Genomic DNA, 12,731 nt, shown 5'->3' with positions numbered 1-12,731 from the left:
GAAAAAAAAAACAAAATCTTTTATTATGTGTTTTAAGAATACATATTAGTTTAACTTTTTTAATATTTAAGAAGATATATATCATTACTCATAAATATCAAGGGTTTTAACTTAATGGCTTATTAATCTGATTGAAAATGCATAAGCAATTAAGCATAATAAACTACAATCCACTCATTATCCAAGATTCCCAAAGCACAAAACCACAAGGAATTGACAAACCAACAGGGGGAAAGATTCTCTAATAGAGAAACTGCATTGAACAGTCTCTGTTTATATATAGTGATGATAATGACCTATAACCTTTTCCTAATTGGCTCCAATTAGATTAAATATAACAAAACATATAGTAGGGTCATTAAGGAGACAAGACTGTACTATGGTATGAAAGTGACTCCTAGAATGTAGGGACACTAACATCAATAGTTTGACTGAAAAAGCCCTAAGATTTGTTCAATTTTTCATGCATACCTTATTGGCAGGAACCCCACTATCATTGCAGTGTTTTACAAATGACAAAGGGAAAAACTCATAGAGGTTATTGTCCATTTCTATAGCTTAAAGGGTCTCAATTTTAAACAGTGAGTTTTTGTGTTGGATGGATTCGTATTCATGCTCATGTCATAGAAACAGGATCTGCCTTTAAAACACACCCAACAGACAGAAGCAAACCAGAAAGAATGGATGCTACCAGAGAAAAAACTAAAACTAAAAATAATTTAACAAGTATCTAATATGATTTTGACAAAGGCTTATAACGAGCTATAGACATATAAAATGAAAGATCAAAACAATTATGAATTGAAGACTAACTCTTCAAAATGGCAGGCTCTTCGATGTTGAACTTGCAGTGAGTGATTTAAAATGATCTGAAGGAACAGTATCTTGAGGCAAATTGGCCCTTTTAGCAATCTTCCTCATATTGTTTTGCAGACTCTGCTGGACTAACTGCTTCACTGCTTTCTTCTCCTCGCTCATCATCTCCTCCTCCTCGTCCGAACCATCCTTTCCCCCTCCGTCCATCTTTGCACAAGACGATGACGATCCACAGATTGGGGCGGATACCGTTGCGCCTAAATTCCCTCCAAAGCTCCCTGAAACCTGCTTCCCTTTGTCTACCCTCAAACATTCCAATATCCTTGAGGCCCTTTTCTGTGCCAATGTGGTGCCAAGAAGGGACAACTCAAGGAGTGACGACGCAATCCCAGCCTCAATCATGGCCTGCCTATCGCCATAAGACTTGTGCGCCATTATCATCAAAACATAAGATGCCTTTTCTTGGCATTCCGGTGAGTCGGTCCAATTCAACACATCCACAAGGATAGGGAAAGCATCCGGGACGGCACTAGTGGCCTTCCTACCTTCTCTTGTTGACACCAAGTTGCTTAGGATTGCGAGGGCTCGGTTGGTTACTTCCATATCTCCTACGGAGTTTATCAGAAATGGGACCAAGTTGGTTTCCAAAATGAATGAAACATTGCCTGGGAAGATTGAAAGATTGTACATTGCTCTGAGAGCATCTTGTTTGGCTTGGGAGCTTGTTTTATTATCTAAATTCTGGAGGGTTCTAACTAGGAATGGTACTGCTGCAGAGGATCCAATTATTGGTTTGTTCGAATCCAAAGCACTCAATCCGAGAAAGTTTGCAACTATTGCTTCTGAAACTGATGTTTCCACAGAATCTGGAGATTCAATTAGCTTCAACATCTTGTGTACAGACCCAACTTTCACAATAGCAGCTTTATTTCTGCAAAGAAAAATAAAATAAATTTTTTATTAAATAAATCACAGAATTTGGAAATTAACCACGAAATTTTTCATGAAAATTAGTATATGCAAAAGTGGAATGTAAAAACAGAACAGCAGAGAATCACGAAAATTGTATAAAAAATTAAAAAATCACAGGCTCGTCAGTCCAACTAGCTAATCACCACAAATTAAATGAATGAATGCGCAAAAAAGACAGAAAAAAATGGCCATATAATAAGAAAAGGGGGAAATGATCAGATTTTATGATTAAGCATGCTAACATGAAGGGAGAAAAAGGTGCTCTTGCAAAGTGTAATTGGAAAATAAAACAACAGAAAAAAACACAAAGCTACGATTTTCCCTTCCCTTCTCAGTTTGAATGCATTAATAGAACCACACACAACAAACAAAAAGGCATAGGATTCTCATTTCAAGAACAGTTATCTAGCCAAAGAAGAAGAATCAATCAATGCGCGCAAATGACCGCAGAAAGAAAACTGAATAATGAAAGAAAGATGAGAATAACGAAATTAAAATAGGTTAATCGCGTTGAACAACACAACATGTCTGATCAACAAAAAAGAAAAGAGAGAGAGAGAACGTTAACATTGAAAATGACACATAACAACTCAATCAATACAGTGATACACAGAAAAAGAAAAATAAATTCAAACAATTAAAAGAAGAAGAAGAAGAAGAAGCAGCTCACGCATCGTTTCCGATTCCAAGGTTAAGCAACGCGTAGAGCGAAGCTACCTGAGAATCGAGGTCTTCTGAATCGAGCATGGCTGCAAGCGGCGGAATCGCTCCGAGCATTGCGAATGTCACTCTAACCTCAGCGTCCTCCCTCGCCAGCCTCCTCACGGCGGAAGCTGCAGCTACTCGCTTTACCGGAGGCGAATCCTCCGCCTGAAGCTCCGACACGAGGCGCTTCAGGTCGTCAAGAGCCTCCTCCTTCTTCTTCGTCTCGGTTTCCGCGTCCACCTCCGAATCCGCCATGCTCAGGAGATCCGAGAGCTTCTCGGACCTCACATTGCGCTTCGTGTTAGGGTTAGGTTTCGGGCATTCGAAGTCGGAATCGGATCCGTCGGTGGAGGAGGCTGAGTCGGTGTGATTATTCCGGCGGTAAGCGGCGCCACCGCAGCTGAGGGCGTCGAAGATAATGCGGCGGAAGGAGGCGGCGGAGAGGGAGTTCCACAGGCGGACGTTGCCACTAACGGTAGCGGCGGAGGACTTTGTAGGGTGGTGGCCGAGAACGAGGGATCCGACGTTGTTCCGGTGACAGTTTGCCATTGTTCGGTGACCTACATTGCAGAGAGAGAAAACGGTTTCGGTTTTTCAAGGAGTAAGAGACCGTTGAGTCCACGCATTGGTTTTGTTCTTTGGCATACTAATTTATACTCTGCTCAACCAACATTTTTTTTTCCCGGAGACACTCTAGTTAATATGCGTGCTCACAAAGTTTCACTGAATATTTTTTATTTTTATATATTTATTTATTTATTTTTCGTTTTCTGTTAAGGGAAAATTGGAAGGATTGGTAGCAATAGAAAGAAGTCACTCCTTGCTTGATGTTATCGGAATGAATAGTCAAAATTGTCCTAAAATATCACCTATTTTTTAAATTTTTTTAAATTAAATTTATTTTTTAAAAGTTTAAGTTAGTCATATTAATTTTTTTGTCATTTTTATTATTTATGATGTTAAAATTTAAACGAATAATTTTTGAAAGACAATTTTAACAATTTACTGATTGTTAATATATCAATCTTGTATTGTAGTTATTACATATTAGACATAAAGTTTCGCAAGGTTGGACCATTAGAAAGTCTACTACTTTGACCCTAAACTTGTTAACGACTATATTAGTAAATAAAAATTTGAGTAAAAATTTGTTCGGTCGTTAATTATTTATCTCACATTGTGTTCTTAACCATTATAAAAATACAAGTTAGTCTCTATTTATTTTTATGAGTTATGCTGTACATATAAATTTTTTTAGTTATAAGTCTTACAAATTGGGTCAAGTCTAACAAAAATTATATTTATCCACTAGAGCGTGATAACACGCGCGTCACTCAACCGTTTCCAAAGCGCGCTCTCACTCACTATTATGGAAGACGCTTCTTCTTCTTTGCACTCCTCCTTCTCTTCCTTCTTCTTCTCCTTCTTCTTTGCGTTTCTCCTCCTCTTTATTCACGTGTCTCATCTTCATCGTTATTTTTTTATTATTGTTATTTTTGCTGCATTTTTTTCCTCCTCCTCTTTCTATTGATTTTGTAACATTATGTATTTTTTTTGTTTGATTTTTTTCTTCTAAGAAAAATTATAAGAAAACGAAATAAGAAGACGAGGAAGAAGAAGCAATAGAAAATGAGGAGAAGAAAAAGAAAGAGTTTTGAATTATGCAAAACTTATCAGAATAAAAATACACCCAAAAATTCTTAAAATTACACCTAAATATATTCGTGTTACACCCAAATTTGCTGCAAATACAGAAAAATATTTTTCTCTAATTCTGCATTTTTTTCTTCTTCTTTTTTTTTTTCTTATTTCTTTCTTTCTTTTAGTTAATGAAATGTAAGTTCATCCTCTTCCAAGTAATTTTGCAGCATTATGTGTTTCTTCTTCTTCATTGTTTGATTTTTTTACTTTTATTCTTGTTAAGAGAATAAAACAAGAAGAAACTTGAGAAGGTAAAACAAAAAGAAAAAGATAAATAAAAAAAAGAAGAAGATGGTGATGATGATGAAAAGAAAAAAAAAAAGAACCAGTAGAAGACGAGGAGGAGGAAGAGGAAGAGTTTTGAATTATGCAAAATTTATCAGAATAAAAATATACCCAAATATCTTTGTGTTACACCCAAATATCTGTTACACCCAAATTTGTTGTAAATATAGAAAAATATTTTCTCTAATGCTGCATTTTTTGTCTTCTTTTTTTTCTTATTTTTTTCTTTCTTTTAGTTAAATTAATGTAAGTTCATCATCTTTCAAGTAATTTTGCAACATTATGTGTTTCTTCTTCTTTTTTGTTTGATTTTTTATTTTTATTCTTGTTAAGAGAGTAAAACAAGAAGAAACTTGAGAAGGTAAAACAAAAAGGAAAAGATAGATGAATAAGAAAAAAAGAAGTAGTAGAAGATGAGGAGGAGGAAGAGGAAGAGTTTAAAATTATGCAGAACTTTATCAGAATAAAAATACACCAAAAAATTCTTAAAATACACCCAAATATCTTCGTGTTACACCCAAATTTGCTGCAAATACAGAAAAATGTTTCCTCTAATGCTATATTTCTTCTTCTGAATTGAGCCACACCTCAGCCACTTGATTGGATTTAAAACAATAATCAATTTTATTCTGGTTCAATTGACAATCTGAACCTGAATTATTTATTATCTTCAACAACGAGGTAACTGATGATGGAGGAGAAAGAGAAAAGAAAAGAGGAGAAGAAAGAGGAAAAAAAGAGGAGAAGAAATTTCAATAAAAAAAGAAGGAGGAAGAGGAGGAGGAGGAGGAGGAGGAAGACGTGGTGTTGATAACGACAATAACGAGAGAAAAAAATTATAAAGAAGTAGAAGAAGAGACACGAAAAAAACGTGAAAATGCGTGAATATAAATGACTTGTATGACTTGTATGGAAAAAATGCTTATATGTGGAGAATAATTCTATTTGTATATTTATTCAATTCAACTCCTAAATTAGTTGACAACAAATTAATACTAATGTAGCCAATGAGTAATAGCTCAAATGGCATAGTCTCCCCATAAGATTGCGGATTCGAGTTTCCTATCTTTGGTAAAAAAAAATAATAATAATACTAATGTATCAGGTAATGTCTCATTCGTAATTGTTTAGGTATGAGACAAATATATAAAAAAAAATGTTCAAAAAAATTAAAATAAAGTCTTATTTAAGATTAATTTTATCTTCTGTTATTAATTTAAATTTTTGAGATGAACAATTTAATGAGAACTTCTCTTTAAAAGTTATTAACTTATTATACAAAACTTAGTAAAAATATATATGCATGCTATTTTTAAACAATTCTAGACCGGTTTGATAAGCTTCGCAAGCCTAACAGGTCCTTACATCTTAAGATTAAAAAGTTTTAACATTTGTCTAAGCTTTAAAATTTTCCAATCAAGCTAGGCCGCTTCGCCTGATTCCATTTTTAATTTGGTCGATTTTGGTGCAAATCCTAGAATCTCACTTGATTTGCAATTTTTTTTTCATTTTTTAAATATTAGTTTTTACACTCTAGTTTTTAATTTTAAACAAAATTTTATAATCTTAGCTCCATATTTAGTTTCTTCTAATTTATTATTGATAATTTAAACTGTCTTTCGTTCTAATCATTAGGATATGTATTTATTATTAGCATTTAGCATTTAGCATTTAGCATTTTGCACCACTCGTTATTTAACAATTAGTTTCAGTATAACTAAATTATTAATTTTCACGTTAAAAAATAAAATCATAACTGAAATTAGCAAAATATATAACTAGTTTTTAGGAAAAAACAATTAAAGAGTGCTGGTGGATATATCTTGACCGAAGAATAATCCAAGAGAAAAAAGATTCATGTCCTTTCTAAAAGCATTTGTCATGCATGCATACATGCTTGGCCAAAAATAATGAAGGACCAGAACTTCTGGGTTCTGACAAGCTTATTGATAATGTTGTGATTTCGGCAGTTCCAAATCAATTGATAAATAAGTGCTAATAAAGTAATTACTCGTCAGTTTGCAAATAAGAAAGGTTAGAATTGAAGAACCATGCATGCATGTAACCCGTTTTAACCCTCTCATGCAAGTGTGTGAAAACTAAGAAATAGAAAGGATATTGATAAGAGGAGGCATCATCATTATAAGTCACAATATAAAGGTGGCTTCGGTGCTAACTGCATGCTTCCGGGCGGTCGCTACCGACTTTATATACGGCCTTAATTAATCTTGTATTCTTGTGTTTGTGTGGTACCGTATGGAGGCCATGATGTCATGATGGTGTTGAAAAAAAAAAAAGAATTATTTAAAAAATAAAAAATACATTCTCAAATAATATACACACATTTCTTTTAAAGGATTAAAATAACTAATATTTTTGAACGAGAAAAAGACAAATCGATTTTTGATTTTTTAGTCTACAAACATCTAAATTTTTGAAAATTTAAAAATATATTTAAGTTCTTAACCTATTCAAAATCTAGACAGATCGATTTTTAAGTTTAATTTGTCCGATTTTAAAAATTCTCTCCAAGTGATATGTCCAAATTTTAAAAAGGTGAGAAATTTAAACGTATTTTTAAATTTTCAAAGACTTAAATGTCCGCAAATTAAAAGGTCAATAACCTATTTATCTTTTTCTTTTTTTGAATCTATTTAATCAAAATAATACACATAAATATATAACTAATTATTATGTCATTCTTTCAAATTAGAAAGAGTATGAAATAACATTAGTGCCTCAGGATTTTCTCGTGTGCCTCAGGATTTTTTCTACTAGGGTTTATCACTAGCAATCCTTATTTTCCAAAGTCAATGTATCCACGACAACTTTGTGACAGTGACAGAAGAGGTTAACGCAGCATGGCAGCCAATGCTGCCCCAAATGGAGAACGACAACGGAAGTTCCTGGAGGAAGAAGAGATCATAACAGTAGGAGGAGAAGACATCCAAGATGGGATAAGTAGGTGTGAGAAGAGTTTAATGGGGAGATTACTTGCAGACCGGCTGTTTTCCAGAGGCACAATGGAAGTGGCACTACAAGCAATCTGGAGACATCCTAAAGGATTTAGAGTGACGGATCATGGAGGTAATCTCTTTCAATTTTACTTTGATGAAGAGATGGATGTAACACGAATTGAGAGAGGGACTCCATGGTTATTCAAAAACTTCATTCTAAATCTTAAAAGGTGGAAGATGCACAATCCAATAACAGATGCTGATTTCACTTATGTGCCAATATGGATACAATTTTGGGAGTTGCCGGAACACTACAAAATAAGAGAATTGGGTAGAAAACTTGGGAGTGCAATGGGAGAAGTACTGGATGTAGATCTTTTCCAAGTTAGAGGCAGAGAAAATAGAATTATCAAAGCAAGGATCAATCTTGATATAACAAAACTGCTGCGGCGTCTCACACAAATAGTAGGCCCCACTAACAAAGCCATTGAGGTTGCACTCAAATACGAACATATTGAAATTTTTTGCAATTATTGCGGATACTTAGGACATGAAACAAGGAACTGCAGCAAACAATTGGACGATTCCTTACGGGGAGACGTGGGAGAAGAAGGTTGGGGGGAGTGGCTAAAATCAAAACAGGTTGGTAGGAGAAAGCAAGGTTCAAAAGAAAATACAAATTCTAATACCTCCTCAGCTGATGAAAGGAGTCAAAGAAAGGAGAAACTACCCACCCTAGTGAATCTACTTAAGGAGATGGCAGAATTATCAATGGATGAGATCAGAGGTAAAAAGGTTGAGGATGACATCAAAGATGGCTCAAACCAAAACAAGGAAAAAGCCAACCAAAGTGGAGTCGTGCTAGAAATCTCGAATGAAAATAGTAGTGCCAGGAATCACTGCCAAAAAAAGATGATTGACGGAGGAGCAGTCGAAGGCTTGGACGGGATGAAAAATTTGGAATTTTGTGAAGGTAGCAATCAAAGCGAACAACCAAGTATGAAAAAGACTAAGCTGAAACAATTAGCAAGAAAGTAAATAGTAAACGTCACGGGCAAGAAGCAAAGAAATCAGGAGAATAAGGGGAGTGAAAGTAAGAAGAAAGTGTGCCAGGAGGAATCAAAAGCTGCTACCAATGGGGAGGGTGCCACCCAACAAAAGGCGCCCGAAGACCCATGAAGATGATGATGTGGAACTGTCGGGGTATGGAGAATCCCCTGACAGTTCACAGCATGCAAGGGATTTGCAAATCCCATTCTCCCGAGGTAATGTTCTTATGTGAGACAAAAAACATTGCCTCGACGGTGGAAGAGAAGTGTAAGAGGGTGGGCTTTCAGAAGTTCTTTTGTGTGAATCCCAGAGGCACGGCAGGGGGATTAGCGTTGGCTTGGAAAGATGAAGCAGATATCGTGGTTCAGCACAATGAAGACTTCCTAATTCATTTTCTATGGACTGACCGGTCACTTCAAAAATAATAGGAAGTGGCTACAGTTCACCTTCACAATGATGACAACCGTAAGACTGCTCAGTACGAAGTGATTATGGAGATGATCAAAAGAGGAGAGGAAACCCTTATTTCATGGTCATAGGTAACTTTAATGCAATAATTGCTCATCATGAAAAAGAGGGTGGGAGAATGAAATCGGCATCTTCTATGGAGGCGTTTAACAATTTTATTAGTGGGGAGCAAATTCACTTGGAGCAATAAGCAATATGATGGAGAAATTATTAGAGAAAGATTAGATAGATGCTTAACTTCAACGCAGCTGAGACTAGACTACCCAAATGCACAAATCATCCATCTAGAAGATACAGGATCAGATCACTGCCCTCTTTTGCTTCAGTCAGACAGTGAAGAGAGAAGAGCTAAAAGAAGGTTTCGTTTTCAAGAAAGGTGGTGTGAGCAAGAAGAAGTTATAAGGATTGTAAAGGAAACATGGCAGCTGCAAATGGATGGCTCACCAATGTATAAGTTATGCTGCAAACTAAAAAAATGCAAACATTTTCTTGTTGAGTGGCAGAGGAGTAATAATCACAATTCGCAAAAAAAAAAAATTACTGAGATAAGAGAAAAGCTAGAAGTGGAGAAGGCTAAAAGAGGAGTTGGCAGAGAAGAGGAGAATTCAATTTTTAGAGGCCGAATTAACAGATGCTTACGAACTAGAGGAGAGATACTGGAAGGAGAAATCTAGGGTGCAATAGCTACAATGGGGGGACCAGAATACAAAATTTTTTCATGCAAAATTTTAGAACAGAAACTGAAAAAATAAGATACATAGACTCCGAGACAATTCAGGTTCCTACACAACTGATCCGGAAGGCATGGCACACATTGCTCAAGTATACTTCAGTGAGCTTTTCTCCACTTCTAATCCGAGAAGGGCTACAGAGGATTTGGAGGAGATGGAAAGGAGAGTGGATGAAGAGACTAACAGGAGGCTTACAAAGAGGGTCACAGAGGAGGAAATCAAGAAAGCTACCTTCTCCATCAACCCTTTTTTAGCTCCGGGTGATAATGGTTTCACAGGTAAATTCTTCCAATTCTTTTGGAATATCATAAAAAAAGATGTGATAGAGGCGGTCTCAAGTTTCTTTTGTGGTGGGAGAATGTTAAGGAGTTTCAATCATACTCATATTTGTTTAATTCTTAAGGTTCCACATGCTGACACTATGTCACAGATTAGACCAATCAGTTTGAGTTGTGTTTTTTATAAAATTATTTCGAAAGTACTGGTTCACCGTATGCAGGAAGTTTTAAACAAGGTGATTAGTGAAAATCAAAGTGCTTTTATTAAAAGTCGACTAATTAGTGATAATACCCTAATTGCTCATGAGCTGGTGCATTTTTTAAAAAAAATCAGAGAGGAGGTGATTATGAAGTAGCTTTGAAGATTGATATGAGCAAAGCGTACGATAGGGTAAAGTGGTGTTTTGTTTGGGAAGTAATGAAGAAGTTGGGTTTCTGCAATCAGTGGATTAGGTGGATGAAGGAGTGTGTAACTACTGTATCCTACTCTGTTACTGTGGATGGTCAACCACATGATTTTTTCAAACTATGCAGGGGGTTGCGACAAGGCGACCCTATTTTTCACTATCTTTTTCTTATTTGTGCAGAAGGGCTCTCCCATCTGCTCCACAGAGGAGAACAGAGATTAGAAATCTCAGGATTGAGGATTAACAGTAGATGCCCGGCAATCAGCCACCTGTTATTCGCGGACGACTCGATTCTATTTTGCAAAGCAAACGAGAATGCATGCCAAAATCTGATTCAAGTACTACAAAATTATAATGAGCTAAGTGGACAGTAAATAAATTTTAATAAATCATCCTGTTTTTTTAGCAAAAACACCCCCGCAAGTCAGAGACGATCTAGTGCAAAGAATGGATATCCCCCATGTTGGTGCCCAAGACAAATACTTGGGATTGTCTGCGGTTATACAGCGGTATAAGAAAAACACCTTCAACTATATCAAAGATAAAGTAGAAAAAAGATTGCAAAACTAGAAAAGATCCTTGCTCTCGGTAAGCGGAAGAGAAGTGCTTGTTAAGGCAGTAGCAACAGCTGTTCCACTTTATACTCTGAGTTGTTTCAGATTACTGATTCCTTATTAGAGGAAGTTCAAAGGAAGATAATGAATTTTTGGTGAGGGCAAAAGGGTTCGGAAAGGAAACAGTGGTGGATTAAATGGGATGTTATTAGTAGAGAGAAGAACCAAGGAGGCCTGGGATTCAAGGATCTAAAAGCATTTAATTTAGCGATGCTAGCCAAACAAGGATGGAGAATAGCCACTAAACTCGATTCACTAGTTAGTAAGCTTTACAAAGGAAGATATTTCAGGTATTCTACTTTCTTGAAAGCTGAGACAGGTCACAATTCATCCTGGGCTTGGAGGAGCCTACTTGAAGGGAGGAAGGTTTTGGAGAAAGGTCTGCTATGGAAAATTGGTCGGGGGAACTCAGTGCGAATTCTTGAAGACCCTTGGATCAAAAACTCATTACCTATTGCTACTGTGCAAAATCAGATCCCTAATACTCAACTAGAATGGGTCAATCAACTCATTAACAACAACAGGCAATGGGATGAACACACAATAACAACAAACTTTGATCCAGATATTGCAACTAGAATATTACAGACAGAAATCGAAGAAGGAGAGGATAGATTAACCTGGGCCAGAGAAGCATCTGGGACATACTCAGTAGCCACGGGTTACAAAATTGCGTACCACTTTTTTCACCCACCCATGGAGCAATTACCGAAAGTGTGCAGAGATAAAAAGATGTGGAAAGCCCTCTGGAGCTTGCGATGCGCCCCAAAAATAAAAGTGTTCATTTGGAATGCTTGCCATGATGGACTTGCTGTGAGAGGAAGACTGAATAAAAGATTCCACAACATCCCAAATGTCTGCCCTAGGTGTGAAGAAGCGGAAGAATCAGTCAACCACTGCTTAATCCAGTGCCACCTTGCAAACCAAACATGGCAGCTTCCACCGGTTAACCACTTGATCCAAGCATTGGAAACTCAGATGTTCTGGAAGTGGTGGTCACATGTGGTACACCAGTCGAATCATACGACACAGGGAACGAAGAATGTAGTACTTGCGGCAGTTTTGTGCTGAGTGAACTGAAGAGTCAGAAACTTAAAGATCTTTGAGAACAATATTATTTCTCCTCAACGAATTCTGGAACAAGCCATGAAATTGTCACAGAAAGTCTAAACAAGAACGAGGCTTTAGCATGCCTGTTCCTTTCTCTCTTCTCTTTCTTATTTCTCTTTCTTATTTCCTTTCTTTTTTTTCTGCTGTTTTATTAAAATCTTTCCTTAGTTATAAAAATTTTTTGGGAAGCCCCATTTCAAAAAGTGGCTTTTGATGTCCAAGATAGAATCGAACTCCTTGTATTCAATTTGATATTTTAATGAATATCTTTTTACCTTGAAAAAAAAATTAGAAAGAGTATGTTATTTTAAATTTGTATTTCATAAATAAAGAGGTGGAAAGTATTATTTAAGAAATTAGAAATAAAATTAAAATAAATAAAAAATTAGAAATATTGTTAAGAAAATTAAAAAATTTAAGAGACAAAAGGCATGTTTTTTGGGTTTGATTTAGATGGATTTTATATAGAATATATCAAAACTTAATGCTTTAAAGAACTTTTCTTAGTTATAAATTTTCTATAAATATGTGTACTATTAAGTAATCTTTCAAAATGCTTAATAAGTTTTGTGCCACGGTGTACAAATCAATTTGATAATATATTATTTGTATCATTATAGAAAAGAAAAATTGATTC

At 35.8% G+C, this 12,731-nt stretch overlaps 2 protein-coding genes across 3 annotated transcripts in view; one reads left to right on the top strand and one right to left on the bottom strand.

The window, feature by feature from the left end:
* LOC107605410 (U-box domain-containing protein 7) overlaps positions 1–3,199 on the bottom strand; it is a 34,495-nt gene extending 31,296 nt beyond the window's left edge. The window contains exons 1-2 of one of the 2 annotated variants that reach the window (XM_016307291.2): positions 2,459–3,199; positions 814–1,747 (exon numbers count right to left, since the gene is read on the bottom strand). In XM_016307291.2, coding sequence (XP_016162777.1) covers positions 817–1,747; positions 2,459–3,042 — 1,515 coding nt within the window. In that variant the 5' untranslated portion in view covers positions 3,043–3,199 and the 3' untranslated portion in view covers positions 814–816. The remainder of the gene's footprint in view (positions 1–813; positions 1,748–2,458) is intronic. The other variant, XM_016307290.2, reaches the window with a different exon arrangement.
* LOC107647665 lies at positions 7,341–8,474 on the top strand. The gene has a single exon (XM_016351722.1). The coding sequence runs from the start codon at positions 7,341–7,343 to the stop codon at positions 8,472–8,474; it is 1,134 nt and encodes a 377-aa protein (XP_016207208.1).

Source organism: Arachis ipaensis, chromosome B06 (assembly GCF_000816755.2).
Source record: "Arachis ipaensis cultivar K30076 chromosome B06, Araip1.1, whole genome shotgun sequence".
In the NCBI taxonomy this organism is placed as follows: Eukaryota; Viridiplantae; Streptophyta; class Magnoliopsida; order Fabales; family Fabaceae; genus Arachis; species Arachis ipaensis.
This window is presented reverse-complemented; position numbering and strand designations above follow the sequence as displayed.

Excerpts from the sequence above, each read along its gene's own strand:
- LOC107647665 (XM_016351722.1), top strand. The coding sequence starts at position 7,341 with ATGGCAGCCAATGCTGCCCCAAATGGAGAACGACAACGGAAGTTCCTG.